Source organism: Zonotrichia albicollis, chromosome 16 (assembly GCF_047830755.1).
Source record: "Zonotrichia albicollis isolate bZonAlb1 chromosome 16, bZonAlb1.hap1, whole genome shotgun sequence".
NCBI classification, from domain to species: Eukaryota; Metazoa; Chordata; class Aves; order Passeriformes; family Passerellidae; genus Zonotrichia; species Zonotrichia albicollis.
In genome coordinates, this window is record NC_133834.1 from 14,984,227 (window position 1) to 15,001,118 (window position 16,892).

A 16,892-nucleotide genomic window follows, 5' to 3' on the forward strand; every position below is an offset into this window, starting at 1 on the left:
ACAAGGTCCCCCCTGAGCCTCCTTTTCTCCAGGCTGAGCCCCTTCCCAGCTCCCTCAGCCCCTGCTGGTGCTCCAGCTCCTTCCCAGCTCTGTTCCCTTCCCTGGACACACTCCAGTGATTCCATGTCCTTCTTTTTATGAAGGGCCCAGAACTGGACACAGAACTCCAAGTGCCTCAGCAGGGCCAGCACAGAGGGACAATCACTGCCCTGGTCCTGCTGGCCATTCCTGACCCAGTCCAGGAGATCGGAGCCTCCAACAAAGCAACAGGAGGGAGCTGAGCTGTGGCAAACCCTGAGCAGGGAGCATTTGCAAACAGACCTCTCTGTGGGTTCCCAGCCTGAGAAATCCTTTCTGCAACGCCTGCTGCTGTTAGAACCAAGCTCTGAGCCACAAGGGACACTAAATCTGCCACAGAATGGCAAAAAGAGAGTTAAAAACTATATGGAGCTTCCTAGGATGAGTTGGCAATGTGACAGGGGGTTGGTTTGTGTGATTTAAGTGTCTGCTGATTAATGATTTAGGGGGACAAGATACCAGCTAGACTTGTTCCCAGTTCAGCCTGTATTAGCAGAGCCCCACATGTGCCATTCACAGGTGTCCCTGGGTCCTGCAGGTGTGTCCCCTCAGCATCCCCTTGCTCCTGTGGTCACTCACCTGCCGCAGGAGGCTCTGGGCAAACTCCAGGTTCTGCAGCCTCTGCTTGTTCACAGCGTTCACTTCTGTGTATTTGGCTGCCAGAACAGCTTCCTGCAGAGCAAAAACGTGTTGGGAAGAGCTTGAGAAGGCCAGAAAAAACAGGTTCTAAACTGGTAGCTCTGGGTGCCCCTCTAAACACCTTCAGCAGTGAACTGCTGAGTTTTGTGGGGGGGAGAGGGATTCTTAGGCACAGACACACTCATGGTCGTGCTGTGATTTTTCTACTCAAGATAAGCAAAAACAGGTGAAGTAAGACCAGGTGAGGAAGCTGAGGAAGAACCAGGTGGTTTTGCCTGCCTCTCTAGGCAGGATGGGTTTGAGTCAGGTAGCAAACAGATCCTGCATAAGTGTGAGTAGCTTGTGGCCTCATCTCACTGTAAGTATTTCTGTCTTTGGTGGTGAAATCTCTCTGAAAGTCTAGAGAAAGGAAAAACTTCCAGGCTTTTGGCTTTTCTCCTTGTTTTCCCTTCCAAAAGTGTTAAATCCAGCATTTTCCCTCCTTCATTCTGGCCAGCCCAGTTAAAAAAAAAAATCCCTTCCTCCTGATTCCCTGTGGTTCCCTGTGGGACCAAGGTCCCCACAGTAAATGTAGATATTTGCAGACCCCCAATGGTCCCATGAGCTGCCCTCTGCTTTGGCTCTGCTCTGGCCAGCCCTTGCTCACCTCCTCCTTCACTTTGGCAGCTGGGGACTGCAGCCTGGGCTTCTTGCTGGTGTAGCCATTGCGGCCGTTCTCCAGGTCCAGGATGGATCTCAGCTTCTCAGCCTCCAGCTCGTAGTCCTGTGCAAAGACATTCCCAGGGGAAATGTGAAACTGCTGCATCCCCTTCACACACAGCTTCTCCTAAGCTACCCTGGCTTTAACAACTTCACCCCTTGATCTGTTTTTGGGAAGGCCACAAACCCCCACCCTCTGCTCTGGAGCCAGGCTGGGAGAGCTCCAGGGACACCTCAGAGCCCCTGGCAAGGCCTGAAGGGGCTCCAGGAGAGCTGCAGAGGGACTGGGGACAAGGGATGGAGGGACAGGACACAGGGAATGGCTCCCACTGCCAGAGGGCAGGGATGGATGGGATATTGGGAAGGAATTGGTCCTGGCACAGGGTGCCCAGAGCAGCTGTGGCTGCCCCTGGGTCCCTGGCAGTGCCCAAGGCCAGGCTGGAACAACCTGGGACAGCAGGAGGTGTCCCTGCCCATGGCAGGGGATGGAATGAGATGGGCTTTAGGGTCTCGGGCAGAATTTCAGTCCTTACCTTCACTGCCTGCTGGTACTGCTGAGCTGTGGCAGAGACCTTCTGCACCTCCTGTTCCTTGCTTGCAATGTCATTGAGCAGTGCCTGGGTGCACAGAGATACAGGTCAGAGGCAACACAACATCCAAATGCATCCTTCAGCCTTTTTGGGGGTTACCATTAAATTCACAACCCTGAGAATTCCAACCTCCCTGAGCAGCCCTGCTTTGTGTGAACAAGGCACAGGAGGACCGCGGGACCTTAGAGCAATAAAAAATAAATCTAATAAACATTTCTATTTTTCTGTTTGATGTCCAGCAGCTATCTAAGATCTGTTTCTTTCAGTTTTGCTCCCTCTTCTCTCCCTGTGGCTCTGGGAGTTACCGCTTGGTTCTTGAGCTTCATCTCCACTTGTTGGATGTTGTCAGTCTCCTGGGGCTCGTAGTTGGGGATGTTGCACAGGAACTGGTTCACCTTGTCGTAGTTGGTGCGGTAGTTGGAGTAGGCACTTTTTGCTTTCTGCAGGGTTTGTGTTCTGTGGGGGAAACCAGCTCAGCTTCAGTCCTGTCCCATCTCCTGTGCCTGCTGCAGACACCTCTTAACCCATCCCACCTCCCCTGGTCCCTAAAACATGGATTTGAGCCAGGTTGTTCTCTTGGCACCTCTGTTACAACAGAACTAATCCTTGTTTTCCCAGCTGTACCCAGCCATGCAACCTCTCCCTCTTCCTCCTCAGACCTCCCTGGAATCCCTTCTGCAACTCCTCCATCCCAGGACCACGCTGCTGTGCCTCCTCTATTTCCAGCGTGGTTCCACCTCCCCAGCAGCCATCCCAGCTCCCAGCCTCGTGCTCTCACCTGTGGTCAATCTGCTTGCTGAGGTTGTTGAAGCGCTGGTTGAGCTTGTAGAGCTCGGCCTCCTGGCGCTCGATGTCGGGGCAGTGCTCCTGGAACTTGCTGGCCAGGGTGTTGGAGCATGTCTTGGTCCTCTGCAGGTTCTGCTCGGCCTCACTGAGCAGGAACTTCTTGGACTGGAGCTCGCTGCCCATGGCCTGTGGGGGAAGAGCAGGAGAGGGGGATTCTCTGAGGTTTCACACTGTTGTCACCCACACTGATCCAGCAACTGCCCTGGAGCTGCAGCAGTGCCACCAGTTGTGGAAAAAACCAAGCTCAAGGCTTATGTGGTAAGCAGAACCACCTGTAAACCTGACAGGAAGAAAAGCTGCCTCTTACTCCCTCCTCACCTGCTGGCCTTTAAAAGTAACCATGCAAAGAGCAAAATAGCTGCTGCTCCTCATGCAAGGCTTAGATCCTGTTCTTGCCAGTGCAGCAACTGTGGAAAGAGCAATGAAAGCTCTTCCATGTTAGTGTGAATTTGGGATTTTATGGAAAAGCTGAAGGAGCACAGAAAATTCTGGCCTGGCCAGTTCTTGGTCTTTCTATAGCAGAAGAATTGCCAGTTTGGGTAGTTTTTCCAAGCAATAACTTCTCAAAGCCTTGCCAGGCCCATCTTTCAGTATCAGGCCACTGACTTGCTTTTCCCAGACCATTTTATCCTTCACTTTTCTAAGAATCACAGAAGGTTTTGGCTTGGAAAAAATTTAAAGCTCATCTCATTCTACCCCTGCCATGTCCAGGGACACCTTCCATTGTCCCAGGTTGCTCCCTGTGCCAGGGCCTGCCCACCCTCACAGAGAACAATTCCTTCCTAATATTTAATTCAAATCTTTCCTCTTTTAGTTTAAAACCATTCCTCTTGTCCTGTTAGTATCTGCCCAGGTAAAAAGCCTCTCTCCCTCTTTTTTATAAGCCTCCCTTAGGCCCTGGCAGGGGCTCTGAGGTGTCCCTGGAGCCTTCTCCTCTCCAGGTGAGCACCCCCAGCTCTCCCAGCCTGGCTCCAGAGGGGCTCCAGCCCTGGGAGTGTTTTCCCTGGACCTGCTCCAACAGGTCCATGTCTTTCTTGTGCTGAGGATCCAGACCTGGACACAGCCCTGCTGTGGGAGGGTCTCACAAGGGCAGAATGGAGAGGGAATGCATCTGCATTAGTCCTTTCATCAAATCCCAAGACCTAAAGTAGGATTGGATTGGATTTGAGACTGGGAGGTGTTTGTGTCTGGAGCAGGTGGGGTCACTGCAGTCAAGGTGAGTTCTCACCCCCAGCTGAGGGAGCCCATCCTGTCACCAACAGATCCAAGCTTGGGAGTTGAGGAGGAATCACCACAGCTTTTGGGAAGTGTTTTTGCATGTGCAGCACACAAACAGGGCAAGAAACTCACCAGGAGCTCTTCCTTCTTCCTGTCCACCACCCTCAAGTCCTCCGGTACCGTGTCATCTATGACCAGCTTGTTCTCATAGGTTGACAGCAGGTCTCGGCCTTGCTGGAGGCTCCTCTCCAGGTTTGTGGCCACCTCAACTCTGTCAGGACACAAGGAAGGTGTTTAAGCACTCCTGCACCCTCCTCCTGCAGGGCTCAGGCTGGGATTTAAGCCATGACTTACTTCTCCTGGGCAGCGCTGAGCAGCTGCACCACGCGCTCATACTTCTTGTTGGTGTTGTCCACCTTGTTCCTCACCAGGGTGGCGCTGCCCGTGTTGGGCACGGACTCAATGAAGGCCTCGCACTCCTGGATCTTCCTGTTCTTCTCAGGCTCGATCCGACGGACCTCGTTGGTGATGTTCTGCAGGAGAACAAAGCAGGAGGAACACATCACCTTGTTGGTGATGTTTTACAGGAGGAGCAAAGCAGGAGGAACACATCACCTTGTTGGTGATGCTCTGCAGGAGGAACACATCACCTCGTTGGTGATGTTCTGCAGGAGAACAAAGCAAGAGGAACACATCACCTCACTGGTGATGTTCTGAAGGAGGAACACATCACCTGACTGGTGATGCTCTGCAGAAGGAGCAAAGCAGGACGAACACATCACCTCCTTGGTGATGCTCTGCAGGAGAACAAAGCAGGAGGAACGCATCACTCACTGGTGATGTTCTGCAGGAGGAACACATCACCTGATTTGTGATGCTCTGAAGGAGGAACACATCACCTTGTTGGTGATGTTCTGCAGGAGAAACACATCACCTCGTTGGTGATGCTCTGCAGGAGGAGCAAAGCAGGAGGAACACATCACCCTGTTGGTGATGTTCTGCAGGAGAAACAAAGCCTTTAGAGCAGCTAGGTCAGGAGCTGGCAGCTACAGAGGAGCCACACTTGGCTGTCCAGGAAGAGGAAGGAAGTCAGGGCTGAGGATTTGTGTTTGGTGGAAGGTGCCTTCCAGCCCTGCGGGGCACAGAAGGATATTTTGGGCTGACTTTCTTTTGACCTGTCTCTCCTCAGTGAGGAAACTCCAGCTGGAGAGTGGTTCCCAGCACTCCAGCTCTGTCAGGGACATGCTGGGTTCATCTGGGCCGTTGGGCCCTGGCAGATGAATCCTTGCCTGGACATCAAAGTGCTGCATGCAGCTGGGGCAATTTGCTTTCTCTTGTGGTAGCACCTGGATTTTAACACAGCCCTGGGCAAGTGATGTAACCAGGACTGAACTTCCTCCTAAACCAAGGGAGGTTTGTGGCATGGAGCCTGGCTTAATTAGGGGTCTGAAAAAGAGGAAAGGAGCTGGATGCTACTGGCACTGGAGCCTGGAGGAGCAGGTCCACAAGGAGAAACTGCCTGGGACCACAAGGGTTTTCCTGTTCCTCTCTGAGCTGGTGATAGTGGTGGCAAAGTTCACCAGGCAAAAATCCTGCATAAATTATTGGGTTAAATAGCAGGCCAGTATCATTCAATATGACAATATCCTTGGAGATATTCTGAGAGATCTTCACATCAGCACAGATCTCGGACTGAGAGCTAATAATGAGAAAGAGCAGAGCTCAGTCTGATGTAAATTTATTGTAAAGTATGATTCAAAGCTGCTCTGTGTGCCTTCATCCAGGGTAAAATAAATCAAGAAGGCACCTCCACTTTGTTTCCACTGTCAGTACACTCATAGGGGTGTAAATCCTCATCAGTGTAAATCCTGGCTGAATGTTGAAACTCAAAGGTGGGTTCAGAACATACTTTTGAATAGCAATTAAGAAAAAACCTACATCCCTTCTTGCTCACTGGCTATGATGAACTCCATTTTATGCTGCATAAATCATTGGGTTGGATAGCAGGCCAGTGTCACTCACTATGATAAGCCACTGTAGACCTCTGAATCATGATAATGCACAGAATCATCCAGAAGCTGCTCCAGCTCTGGAAAGAAGTTTTGTTACTGTCCTAGCTTTCACAGCAGTGACTCAAAGATTCTTCAATGATTCTGTGTTGAATCGCTGTTCTTCTCAATAAAGAGTTTCATGTCTCAGGTCTGGGACACTTAGGCATGTGATTTTGGATGAAGGGCAGGATCAAATCCTGAGGGCTCCCCTCTCATCCTCACAGCCACCACCTGCAGCCATCACCTTTTCCTCATTCAGCTGAGCTGGCAAAGGTTTTGGGCTTCTGAGGCTGCTCATAGGGCTGCTCCCCATCTCTGCTGGAAGCAGCTGGGAGCATCCCTCCACATCCCACTTCCAGGGCTCAGGGAGCACCTTAAGCACCCCTGGCAATGGAGACCCCCGCTGGAGACGCTTTGGCAGCCCGGGCTCTGCCAGGCCCTGTCCCTCGGCCCCACAGCCCCACCTTGAGGTCCTTGGAGCGCTCGGTGCTGTCCTGCACGGCCCGGCTCTGCTCCAGCGGCGGCCGCAGGTTCGCTGTTATGGCTTTCTCCTGCTTCTCCAGGTCACTGGTGACTTTCTCCAGCCCTGCCAGCAGCTGGCGTCCCCGAACTGATGCAGCATCTGGACAGCAAGAGGAGACCAGATTAAAGCTGGTTATGGGAGCTGGGTGTGGGCTCAGTCCCACTGGTGAGTGCCAAACCCTCATCCTGCTGCATTCCCCCAGCCTGGCCTGCTGTGCCCACAGCCTGGCTGCTCTGCCCCCACCCATCCACTGTTGTCCCCAGGACCCTCAGGAGATGGGAAGATCCCCATAAGGTGCTCCACCACCTCACTTCAAGCCTTTCTGTGCCCCAGGCTGCCCTCCTGCCCACACCTCCAATGCTGTCTGCCTTCAGCCCCTCATAGCGCTGCTGCAGAACGTTCTTGCAGTTGTTGGTCTTCTCCCTCACGCTCACATACTGCTTGGCAATCCTGCAGGAGGGGACAGCAGGAGGTCAGTCACACCCTCAGCCTCTCCATCACCCCATCACCATCCTGGTCCAGCTCTGGAGAGGTTGGGGGGGCTGCTCCCTCGAGGCAGCCGTGAGGCAGGTGGGGGAAAAGCACCCTCAGGCCATGTTGGGGTAGAGCAGCGTCTGCATTAGAACAGGGGAGAGGCAGCCAGCAGGAACCTGCCTGCTGAGGGAGGGTGGGCAGCTCCCCCTGCCACAATTGCCCCCAAAGCAGGGGGAGCCTGGGTGGGATCTTTGGGCAAGCAGGAATCCTGTGGGAGGAAGCCTGGGCTCCGAGAAGGCAGAGCTTCGCTGTGGGAACCCCTGGGGCACCAGAGCAGGGTGCAGCGCCGGTGGCAGGGCCCGGGGCTGGGGCTGGGGCAGGCAAGGGCCGGAGGGGCAGCGGGACGGTCCCGCCCGGGCTGGGGGCACGTACTGCTCTGCCAGGGCGATGGCTTCGGGGTCGGGCGGGGGGATCATGAAGCAGACCCCGGGGGCGCTGATGGTGTCTCCTGCGCTGTCGGCCACTTCCCAGAGGTCGCCGCTGTTGCTGTGCAGGGTGTAGTGGGCTCCGCGGCTGATCTGGCCCTGCGGGACAGAACCGGTCACAGCAGCACGGCCCGAAGCACCGCCCGCAGCCCAGCCCCGAGCCCTGCTCCCGGCTCCTCCATGGGGAGCCTGCCCCTCGCCAGAACCTCCTGTGCCTGCTCCTCCCTGTCCCTGCTCCTCGGCCCCTCTCCAGAAACTCGTTGCCTGCTCCTCGGCCCCTCGCCTCAAACTCGTGTTCCTGCTCCTCCCTGCCCGCAGCCTGCAGGCACCGGGCCGTGCCTCTTGCGACAGCCACGGCAAGCAATTCCCACTCGGGCAGAGATGAGGAGGCGTTCCCAGGGCTGTGCCCTTGCCTTTCCTTTTCGGAGAAGCAGGCGGCTGAGTTGGCTGGAGCTGCTGGCCCCCATCTCACCCCTGTCCTGCCGTGGTGGCTGCCGGCTGTGCTGTCCCAGCCCTCGGACCGAGACGGTGGCGGTGGAGGGGGATGAGGGGATGCGGGCTGGGAACGGCCGGTGGCGGTGGGACATTCCTTTGGTCAGGAACACGCCGGGACAGCAGCTCGGGGAGCGTGGGAATGTGACAGAGCTGCGCTGTCGCAACATCCCCAGGGGGTGTGAGAGGCAGCGAGGCCGCGTTTCCCCCAGATCCCTCCTTCTCCTCCGCTGCAAAACCTGCTCTTCCCACCGGGGCCAGGGCGACCTTTGCCTTGTTCCCCCTGCAGGAGCCACCACCACTGCTTGGGCAAACCTGCTCCTTCCCCCAGTGCTGCTTCCCTGCCGTGCCCCGAGCAGCGCTGCCCGCCTGGGCCGGGGTGGGTGGGTGACGGATGGATGGATGGATGGACGGAGGGATGGATGGATGGACGGATGGATGGGTGATAGATGGATGGATGGATGGATGGATGGATGGATGGATGGATGGATGGATGGACGGATGGGTGATAGATGGATGGATGGATGGATGGATGGATGGATGGATGGATGGGTGCAGTACCTGCTCGCCCTCATACTCGCACAGCGCCTCCACGGGCACGGGCTGCGGCGGCGGCTGCCGGCGGAACCGCAGGGGCAGCACCTGCTGGCTGCGCTCCTGCAGCGACTTCACCACGGCCTCGTACTTGTCCAGAGCCTTCTCCTGGTCCTGGCACAGGGCAAGAAAAAGAAACAGTAGAAAACGGGAAGAGTGAACTCCTGGGCTCTCACAGCCAGGGAGGAGCTCATTTCCTCACAGCCAGGACAGAGACTGCGGCTGCTTCTGTGCTGAAGGCACCTCCTGCAGCCCTGGGTTCCTGTTCCAGGCGCTCCGGCACTCTCCTGCCTCCCTCTGCAGCCGGGCTGAGGGCTGGGACCGGGCTGAGGGGTTGCCATGCCAGCGGGCAGTGTCAGGATCCCTGTGCCTGGCCCACATGTGGCTGTGCTGGTGCCCCACTCCCAGCTCTGATTCCAGCCCTGTCCCAAGGCTCTCCAGCACCTCCCTGAAGGGGAAGATCCCAAGATGCTGAGTGGGATGGAGCATGCAGGAGCAGAGCGGACGGCTCTTGGGAAGGGCTATCAGCTGTCCTGGGACACCTGCATCAGCTGGGCCTGCTGCAGCATGCTTGGGCTTGGGCTTGGGTTTGGATTTAGGCTCAGGCTCAGGCTCAGCCCTTCCCACGTGGGTGATCTCCAGCCCAGCTCACTGCAGCACAGCCAGTTCCACCACCTCCTCTGGCAGCAGGTCTAATTATGCTCCCACCCCTAACAAGTGCTAACTCAATAAGAGAACAAATAAAAACCAGCCCAGTGAGCAATTACGTTGCTAGGGGAGAGGCAATCTCTAGCCAGGGGGGAAGGAAGAGCTGGGGAAGGAAGAGCTGGGGGAAGAGAGCAGCACAACCCTGCTGCTCCCCACGGAGAGAGCTGGGCCAGGTGCCCACATGGGCAGGGACATCCCTGTGCCAGTGCCAGGGGACAGTGGCTGCTGCTGCTGCCAACCCTGCAGCCCTGCCTGCAGACACTCACATCCAGCTCCCGGAGGAGGGACTCCAGCTGGTATCTGTCTTTGAACTCTGGGCTGAATTTTTGGTCCAGGTCTGTATCCACCTTCTTCAAAAGCTCCTGAGCATCCTTGGCGTCCTTCTGAAACTGCAGAGAGGGAAAATTTCTTGTGAGAGAGGATCCTGCTGAAACATGGAGCACACCCTGCATGGTCTTCACACAGCCTCCAGGAGCTCCTCTGGGAATCTGAACACTAGAATATGTGGAGAAAGGCTAGGGATCACTATTTCCCTCACTCAGGACATCAGACTGAAGGAAACAACAAACGAGGAAGGAGCAGCTTATTCCATGCTGAGCTGTTAAGTCCCACCTTTCCCTGCCCTCACTTTTGTTTCACAGGGACAGCATCACCACGGTGTGTGGTGCCACCACCGCCAGCGCCAGCAGCAGGGAGAGCCCAGCCCTTCCTCACACAAACCATGCCCTGGGGCAGCTGTTCTGGCACATCCCCACAAAAGGCACTGCCTGGGCTGGGCACCGCAGCTCAGCTTTGGCAGGAGCCTCATGGGGTGGGGAAACACGCCCAGGCTGTGGGAGAGGAATCCAGCCCGACCTGCTCCCCTGCAGAGCCTCCCTGGCTGTCGGATGCCATTTATCCAGCAGACATCTGTCTGCCCAGCTCAGCTGGGACACTCAGCCCGTGTGCCCGGCTCCCCGGGGGGCTTTGGCAGCTGGGACTTCCTACATGGACCTGGTCTGCTCCCCAGAGGAACATGCAAGCTCTCCCCATGCCGTTTGGGGGTGAGGGATCTCTGCTGTCCTGGGCACAGGGAAGCTGATACCCACTGTGGCTCAGGACACTTCTGTGGAGCAGAAGCTTTCTGCAAGTCATGCTTTGGCCAAGCAATCTTACCTTAGGTGCCTGAGCAATTATGACTTGTGTTCTATCAGCTCAAGGTGTTCTTCTAGCCTTAATCCTGGGTTTGTTTGAGCACTCCATCTCTTCTACCCAGTTTGCAGAATAACAGGAATTTTTGTATTCTGGGATCTCCTGCAACCCAGCACCCACTCTCCAGGCTCCAGCAAGTCCCTCTCCCGGGGATGTGGTACCTGGTGGAAGTCCTCCATGAACTTCAGGTGGCTCTCCTCGCAGATGAGCAGGTTCAGGTACTCCTTCCAGTCGGCGTGCACGGCCTCGATGTGAGCCTGCAGCACAGGGACAGGGGACATCAGCGGGACCCCCGTGCCAGGGGAGCCTGAACTGCCCTCCTGGAGGTCCCAGTTTCCCTCCTTGGAGCAGCTCCTTGGCTGCCTCTGGAGCCACCCAGATGCTCTCAGGGGGAGCCCAGGATAGGAATACCCAAGGCTGGGATGATCCCATGGGAACACAGGCTGTGTGCAGGTGGCACATCCTTGTGTCCATCCTCCCACCAAAGAGGGAAGGGTTCCACCACAGTTTATCCTCTCCAGGTGGGCACAAGGTAACTGCCACAGGAATGAGGAAGATGGGAAGAGCTCCTTAGGCTTATCTTTTCTCCTCCTGTGGTGTTTACACATCTGCAAGTGAAGGAGGCTTTTCCCCCCTTGGCATCCCAGGAACTAAAGTCACGAGTGGTGTTGGCACTGGGTCCCACTCTGGAGAAGGGCTGGGTGAGTCTCCCATGCTCCAGGGTGGCTGGGGAGCTGGGAGCCATCCCTGGTGCTCACCTCGATGGCGTTCTTCCCAGGGTGGTTCTGGGCCAGCAGCTGATCCCCATCAGCGTGCAGCTTGTTGATGGCCTCCTCCTTCTCCTCCAGCTTTCGGTGGATGAAGTTCTGGATGGAGAGAGGTGACATATTGATTCCCACAAAAGGGAGGGGGCCCTGGCTGCACTCTGGGGCTGAGCAGCTCCACAGGACAGTGTGCTGTTCTCCCACTGCAGCTTTCACTTTTCCTTCCCTGGCAGATGTTGCTAAAGATGTGACTGCTGCCAAGCCAGCGCTGAGATACAGGACAGGAGGCCGAGGGAGCTGTCCCTGTCATGGGGACCTTTCCCCATCACGTTATCTTTGGCAGAGCTAAGGATTAACCTCACTATCCCTGTACTACCACCTGCACATCTCAAAGCCCTTCACGAGGGGCTGGGGGAGGCTGAGGCATGGGAGAAGGAACATTTCCTGCCCCCATGCAGCTCCTGGCCCCGTGCCCAGCTCCCCTCTGCCCAGGCCAGGCACAGACCTCATACTGGCGGCGCCGGCTGGGGTAGTCCAGGTTGTGGTCGCTCCAGTCGTAATGGGTCCTGTCCTTGGCCTGCTGATCCAGCCAGTAGAGCTTGTTGGTGCAGCGCTGCATGTAATCCTGCAGCGAGTGCAGGTCCTGCTGCCGCTGCTGCGAGCCGGCCTGCGGAGGGACACACGGACAGCTCAGCCCAGAACTCCTCCCTGTGCGTTCCCCAGGGCCACCCCAACAGAGGAACCCTCCAGGAGTCACCTCCCAGGGCCACCCCAATGAGGGACCCCTCCAAGAGGGTTCTTCCCCAGGGTCCCAGAGGCTCTTACCAGCAGCTTCTGGTATTTGGCTTGGAAGTCGCTCATGCTTTCCTGGAGGAGGAGCAAGGCAAGGGTTAGGAGGGGTGCCTGGAGACACTTGGGTGCTCTGATGGGGGCTCGAGGGTGCAGGGGGATGTGGATTTGGGCTGGAAGGGGATGTGGTTTATGGGATTTGCCTCATTGTAAAGCCAGAGCTGGTGTGCAGTGCTGGGCTCTCAGGCTGGGAGGGGATCTGGGCACCCACCCAAACCTGCTGTAGCCCCCTGGATGGTGGGACAGGGACACCCTCCCTTTCATCCTGGGCTCAGGGCAGCAGGGAGAGGGGCAGGAGAGCTGACCTTGCTTCCTTCCTTGACGATGTGGGGCCCGATGGCCATGACCTCGTTGTGGAAGATGTTGTGCTCCTCTACTTGGCTGTTGACCAGCGGCAGGTCAGTCCCAAAGCCTTTGCTGCTCAGAGCATCCTGGGGTGCACAGGAGTTGGGGTTAGCAATGGGAAGTGGGGGGAGGCTGCCAAGGCCTAGGAAGCTCCTCTTGGAGTTGCCCTGGAGCTGGGCTTGGATGGGCTCCAGTGGCTGCAGTGCAGGGATGCCCCAGGAGAGTGTGGGTGAAATCAGCTGTGCTGGAGGGCAGCCATGGGAAAACCAGTTTGGGGGGTTAAATAAACCCTTCTCTGGCTGGAGGAGTGCAGGGAGTGGGATGAAATGAAAAGTAAAGGCTGTGGAGTAGAGCCTAAAGCAGGTGACTGAGGATGCTGAGAGCAGGAGTGGTGCCACCTCGAGCACTGACTCCTGGTGCCACAGCAGCCAGCCTTGTCCCACCAGCTCTACCCCTCCCCTGCCACCCAGCTCTTTGCAGCTCCCACTGTGGAGCTGCCCAGAAGCTTTCCAAGAGCCAGGATCTCCATGGGGAGCTGCAGGAGCCCCTGCCCAGCTGGTGCTGCTGGCCAGGCAGTGGCACTGGTGGCCCCTGTACCTGTTTCTCCTCGATCACTGTTGACCAGTTGACCTGGGGCTCGATGTGCTGCAGGGGGAAGTTGTAGATCTGCTCGTGTTTCACTTTCAGGTTTGCCACACGCTCCTTCAGCTGCCGGATGCTGTGGGAAGGGGAAGGTGAGGGTGGAATCAGGATGTGGGCATGGCTGGCATTGGCATTGCTGGGTGCAGCTGATGCTCTCCAGGCCCCCTGCATGGTGAGCTGTGCTTGGGGAGAGCCCAGGCGGGCTGGCAGCAGCTGGGCTGTGCAGTGGGCAGGGAGAGGGCACCCCCTGTGCTCTGCCCTCTGCCAGGGGCAGTGAGCTCAGGGCACTGGGGCAGTGTGGGGCCACCTTGCCAGGCTGCCATCATCTCACACTCCCTGTGCCCAGGATGGTGTGGGTCACACACCCTAACAGGAGCTTGTAGCAGACTCCATAGAATTGGCTAAGGCTCTCTGGAGGGCTGAGACTTAACAGTAGGAACTGCTGATTTATGATGAGACAGCAAAATAAGCTCCTGTCTTCTGCCTCTCAACACATAGCTTATCTCTGTAACCCCATAGGTCACTTTTCCCCTAACCCTTACCATTGGACAAGTCTGGATCCCCCTATACCCTATAAAAAGGGGCTGTTTTAGCCCATTTGGCAGAAGAGCTGTCACTGGAACCCCTTACAGATCCCTCAATAAAACCATCACTGTGGAATGCCAGCACCTCTCCTTCTCCTCTCTCCATCAGCTTCTGCCCCAGCCAAAGGCACCCTAGTGAGCAAGCAAAGAGCTGGAATCCTAAGAGAGCTGAGAATCACTAAAGAGCTGAAATCACTAAGCTTGCTTAGGGTAGCCAGTGGCTGTGAGCTGACTGGGTATTCAGCACTCTGTCTCCCAGAGGGACTGAGTCATTTGGCTAGGACTGCCTTGCTTGGGGTTAAACCCAATCTGTGGGCTGGAGGCTTGGGGGGAGACTGACACCCCCCCCCCCTTTTCAGGAGCTGGCATGCAGAGCAGCCCGTGGTGACCCTCACCCTGCATTCAGCCACTATCTCGACAAATTTTGAACTTTCTTCCCACTTAAAATGGTTTCATAGTCTGAGAATTTTGATGCATTTTTTACAGGGAATTTTTAAAATCTTTGTTGGAATTAAGAAAGTTAAGGACTCAGGTCTTTTTCTTCCCTTATCAATATTGCAATGAAATTGATAAATAAAGACCAACTCTTTAGCTCAGCAGAGCCCCTGGAGAGGCCTCCCCTCACCCAAGGGCTCTGGGAACAGTGGCCCATGCGTGTCACTCACTCTTCTGTGATCATGTCCCCCTGGGGGTGCTTCATGTGCCGGGCCACGGCCGCATCCCCGTCCAGCACGTAGAGCAGCTTGTCCGACTCAGAGAGTTTCTGTGCTGTCAGCTCCTTGTACTGTGCCAGCTGGCACGACTTGATCTTGTGCAGGTCCTGCATGATGGGGACAGGAGGAAGGGTCACCTCTGGGTGCCAGGAGGTCATCCCAGCCCGCTCTCCCCTGGCGCTGGAGAGGGACAGGAGCTCTGCTGTCTCCCACCCACCTGGGATGGATTTTACTTTCCATCTCCTGTCACAGGATCATGGAATGGTTTGGGTTGGAAGGACCTTAAAGACCATCCAGCTCTAACTCCTTACCATGGGCAGGGACACCTTGCACTTGACTAGGTCACTCTAATCTCACCTGCTGGGGGAGGGCTGGGGAGCTGCATCACCTCGGGATGCATCCTTTGGGATGAGGAGGATGGCTCAGGCCTTTGGGATCAGAGGGTGGCTCAGGTCTTTGGGGTGAGGGAGGGTGGCTCAGGCCTTTGGGATCAGACGGTGGCTCAGGTCTTTGGGATGAGGAGGGTGGCTCAGGCCTTTGGGATCAGACGGTGGCTCAGGTCTTTGGGGTGAGGGGGGTGGCTCAGGCCTTTGGGATCAGAGGATGGCTCAGGCCTTTGGGATGAGGAGGGTGGCTCAGGCCTTTGGGATGAGGAGGGTGGCTCAGGCCTTTGGGGTCAGGAGGGTGGCTCAGGCCTTTGGGATGAGGAGGGTGGCTCAGGCCTTTGGGATAAGAGGATGGCTCAGGCCTTTGGGATCAGAGGGTGGCTCAGGCCTTTGGGGTCAGGAGGGTGGCTCAGGCCTCTCCTCCAGCCCAGCTCCCTGCTGGATGCACACTCCACTCTGCACAGTCCCGCTCCCCTGGTTAAGGGGGAATTTTGGGGGGGCCCCGTAGCCTGGAACACCCTCCCACCCTCTTCCCACGAGCAGGGGGACCCCAATAACCCTTGAATGACCCTTGCAGATCATCACAATCCAGGTGCCAGTGAGGGCTGGGCAGCACCCACACGTGCCCAGGAGAGGAGGGGAGAGCCCGGGGCAGTGCCAGGGGCTGGGGCAGGGGGCAGAGGGGCTCAGGGAGGAGCTGTGGCTGTGGGACCATGCCCTACTTACATTCTGCATTCGGGAGTCGGTCTCCACGATGTTTTTCTCCACCTGGTCAGCATTTTTCTGCAGGCGCTCGATGAGCTCAGTCAGCTCTTTGCTGGAGATGCTGGGGACAGAAGGGGGGCTCAGGTCACCCCTCGGGGGCGGGCATGGCTGCTGGGGGTGACCCGGGGGTGGCCGGGGGCCAGCGGGGCCTGCCAGGCTCTGCAGCTGTGTGTGACTCACTGCTGCCTTCCAGCTCTGGCCAAAATGCTCAGCCAGGGGGCCAGGAGGGGGTGGCTGGAAACGGGAGCAGGGCCTGAGCCTCCCTCGGCCTCGGAGCAGGGAGAGAATCACAGAATATCCTCAGCTGGAAGGAGCTCACGAGGAGCATCAGCCCCTGGCCCTGCACTGACACCCCAACAATCCCACTCTGTGCCTGAGAAAGGGGGCTCCAGTGTGGAAATAGAGGAGCTGGAGCAGCAGGGAGGGCCCATGCCCACAGAGAGCCCCTTGGAGGGTGTTGGCCATGGGCAGCCCCTGCTGCAGCCCTGCTCTCCCCCTCTGGGCTCAGAGTTTCCCTCTCTATTCACACTTTAAACCCAGGCAGGGGATGGGATCACACACGTTGCATCTCCTGCACTGGTTTTGCTGCCAGGGTGACACTGGCCAGGCTGGCAGGGTGCAGGGCCAGCCCAAATTCCCATCCCAGTGCAGGGACAGCGGGGCTGGAGCAGAGCAGAACAGCCTGTGACGCAGGCTCTGCATTGCTGGGCTTATTTTAAACATTTCATCCCGTGTCTGTCACTGTGGCTGCAGGGAGAGGCTGCACATGCCAGGAGCCTGTGCCAGGCACTGCCCAGCTCTCCCAGCCCTGACCAGGGGCAGGAGCAGGGTGTGCCCCCCAAATCCCCTCAGCCAGAGGGGGCTGAGGCTGCTGGCAAGGCTGGGGTGTCCCAGCTGTGCTGCTTTGCCATCTGGGTTGGCTCAGTGCAGTCCCAACCACCTTCGTATGAGCCTTAATGAGCTCGTTATGTGGTGGCAGAACGAATCTTTATGGGGCACCTGGAAGTGTCAAATGCTGCTGGAGAGGATGAGTGGGGCTGGCTGGGGGAGCAGCAGCACCCCAGCAGTGCTGGCTCATGGCACAGAGAGATGCACATGCATCCCCAGGCAGAACCATGGAAATTGTGAAGGTTGGAAAACCCTCCAAGTACACTGAGTCCAACCATTCCCCCAGCACTGCCAAGGCCACCACTGACCCGTGTCCCCAAGTGCCACATCCACACAGCTTATAAATCCCTTCAGGAACAGTGACCCCC

At 57.0% G+C, this 16,892-nt stretch overlaps 1 protein-coding gene across 1 annotated transcript in view; it reads right to left on the reverse strand.

The window, feature by feature from the left end:
• The window catches only part of PPL (periplakin), a 29,563-nt gene that overhangs the window by 4,796 nt on the left and 7,875 nt on the right, over positions 1-16,892 (reverse strand). Inside the window, exons 2-21 of the mRNA XM_074552582.1 lie at positions 15,598-15,697; positions 14,438-14,592; positions 13,144-13,264; positions 12,507-12,632; positions 12,178-12,219; positions 11,858-12,019; positions 11,347-11,454; positions 10,750-10,845; positions 9,664-9,786; positions 8,657-8,803; positions 7,551-7,702; positions 6,997-7,094; positions 6,586-6,743; positions 4,425-4,603; positions 4,203-4,341; positions 2,785-2,978; positions 2,312-2,462; positions 1,950-2,033; positions 1,364-1,480; positions 658-750 (exon numbers count right to left, since the gene is read on the reverse strand). Of these exons, the coding sequence (XP_074408683.1) occupies positions 658-750; positions 1,364-1,480; positions 1,950-2,033; positions 2,312-2,462; positions 2,785-2,978; positions 4,203-4,341; positions 4,425-4,603; positions 6,586-6,743; positions 6,997-7,094; positions 7,551-7,702; positions 8,657-8,803; positions 9,664-9,786; positions 10,750-10,845; positions 11,347-11,454; positions 11,858-12,019; positions 12,178-12,219; positions 12,507-12,632; positions 13,144-13,264; positions 14,438-14,592; positions 15,598-15,697 (2,545 nt within the window). The remainder of the gene's footprint in view (positions 1-657; positions 751-1,363; positions 1,481-1,949; positions 2,034-2,311; positions 2,463-2,784; positions 2,979-4,202; positions 4,342-4,424; positions 4,604-6,585; positions 6,744-6,996; positions 7,095-7,550; positions 7,703-8,656; positions 8,804-9,663; positions 9,787-10,749; positions 10,846-11,346; positions 11,455-11,857; positions 12,020-12,177; positions 12,220-12,506; positions 12,633-13,143; positions 13,265-14,437; positions 14,593-15,597; positions 15,698-16,892) is intronic.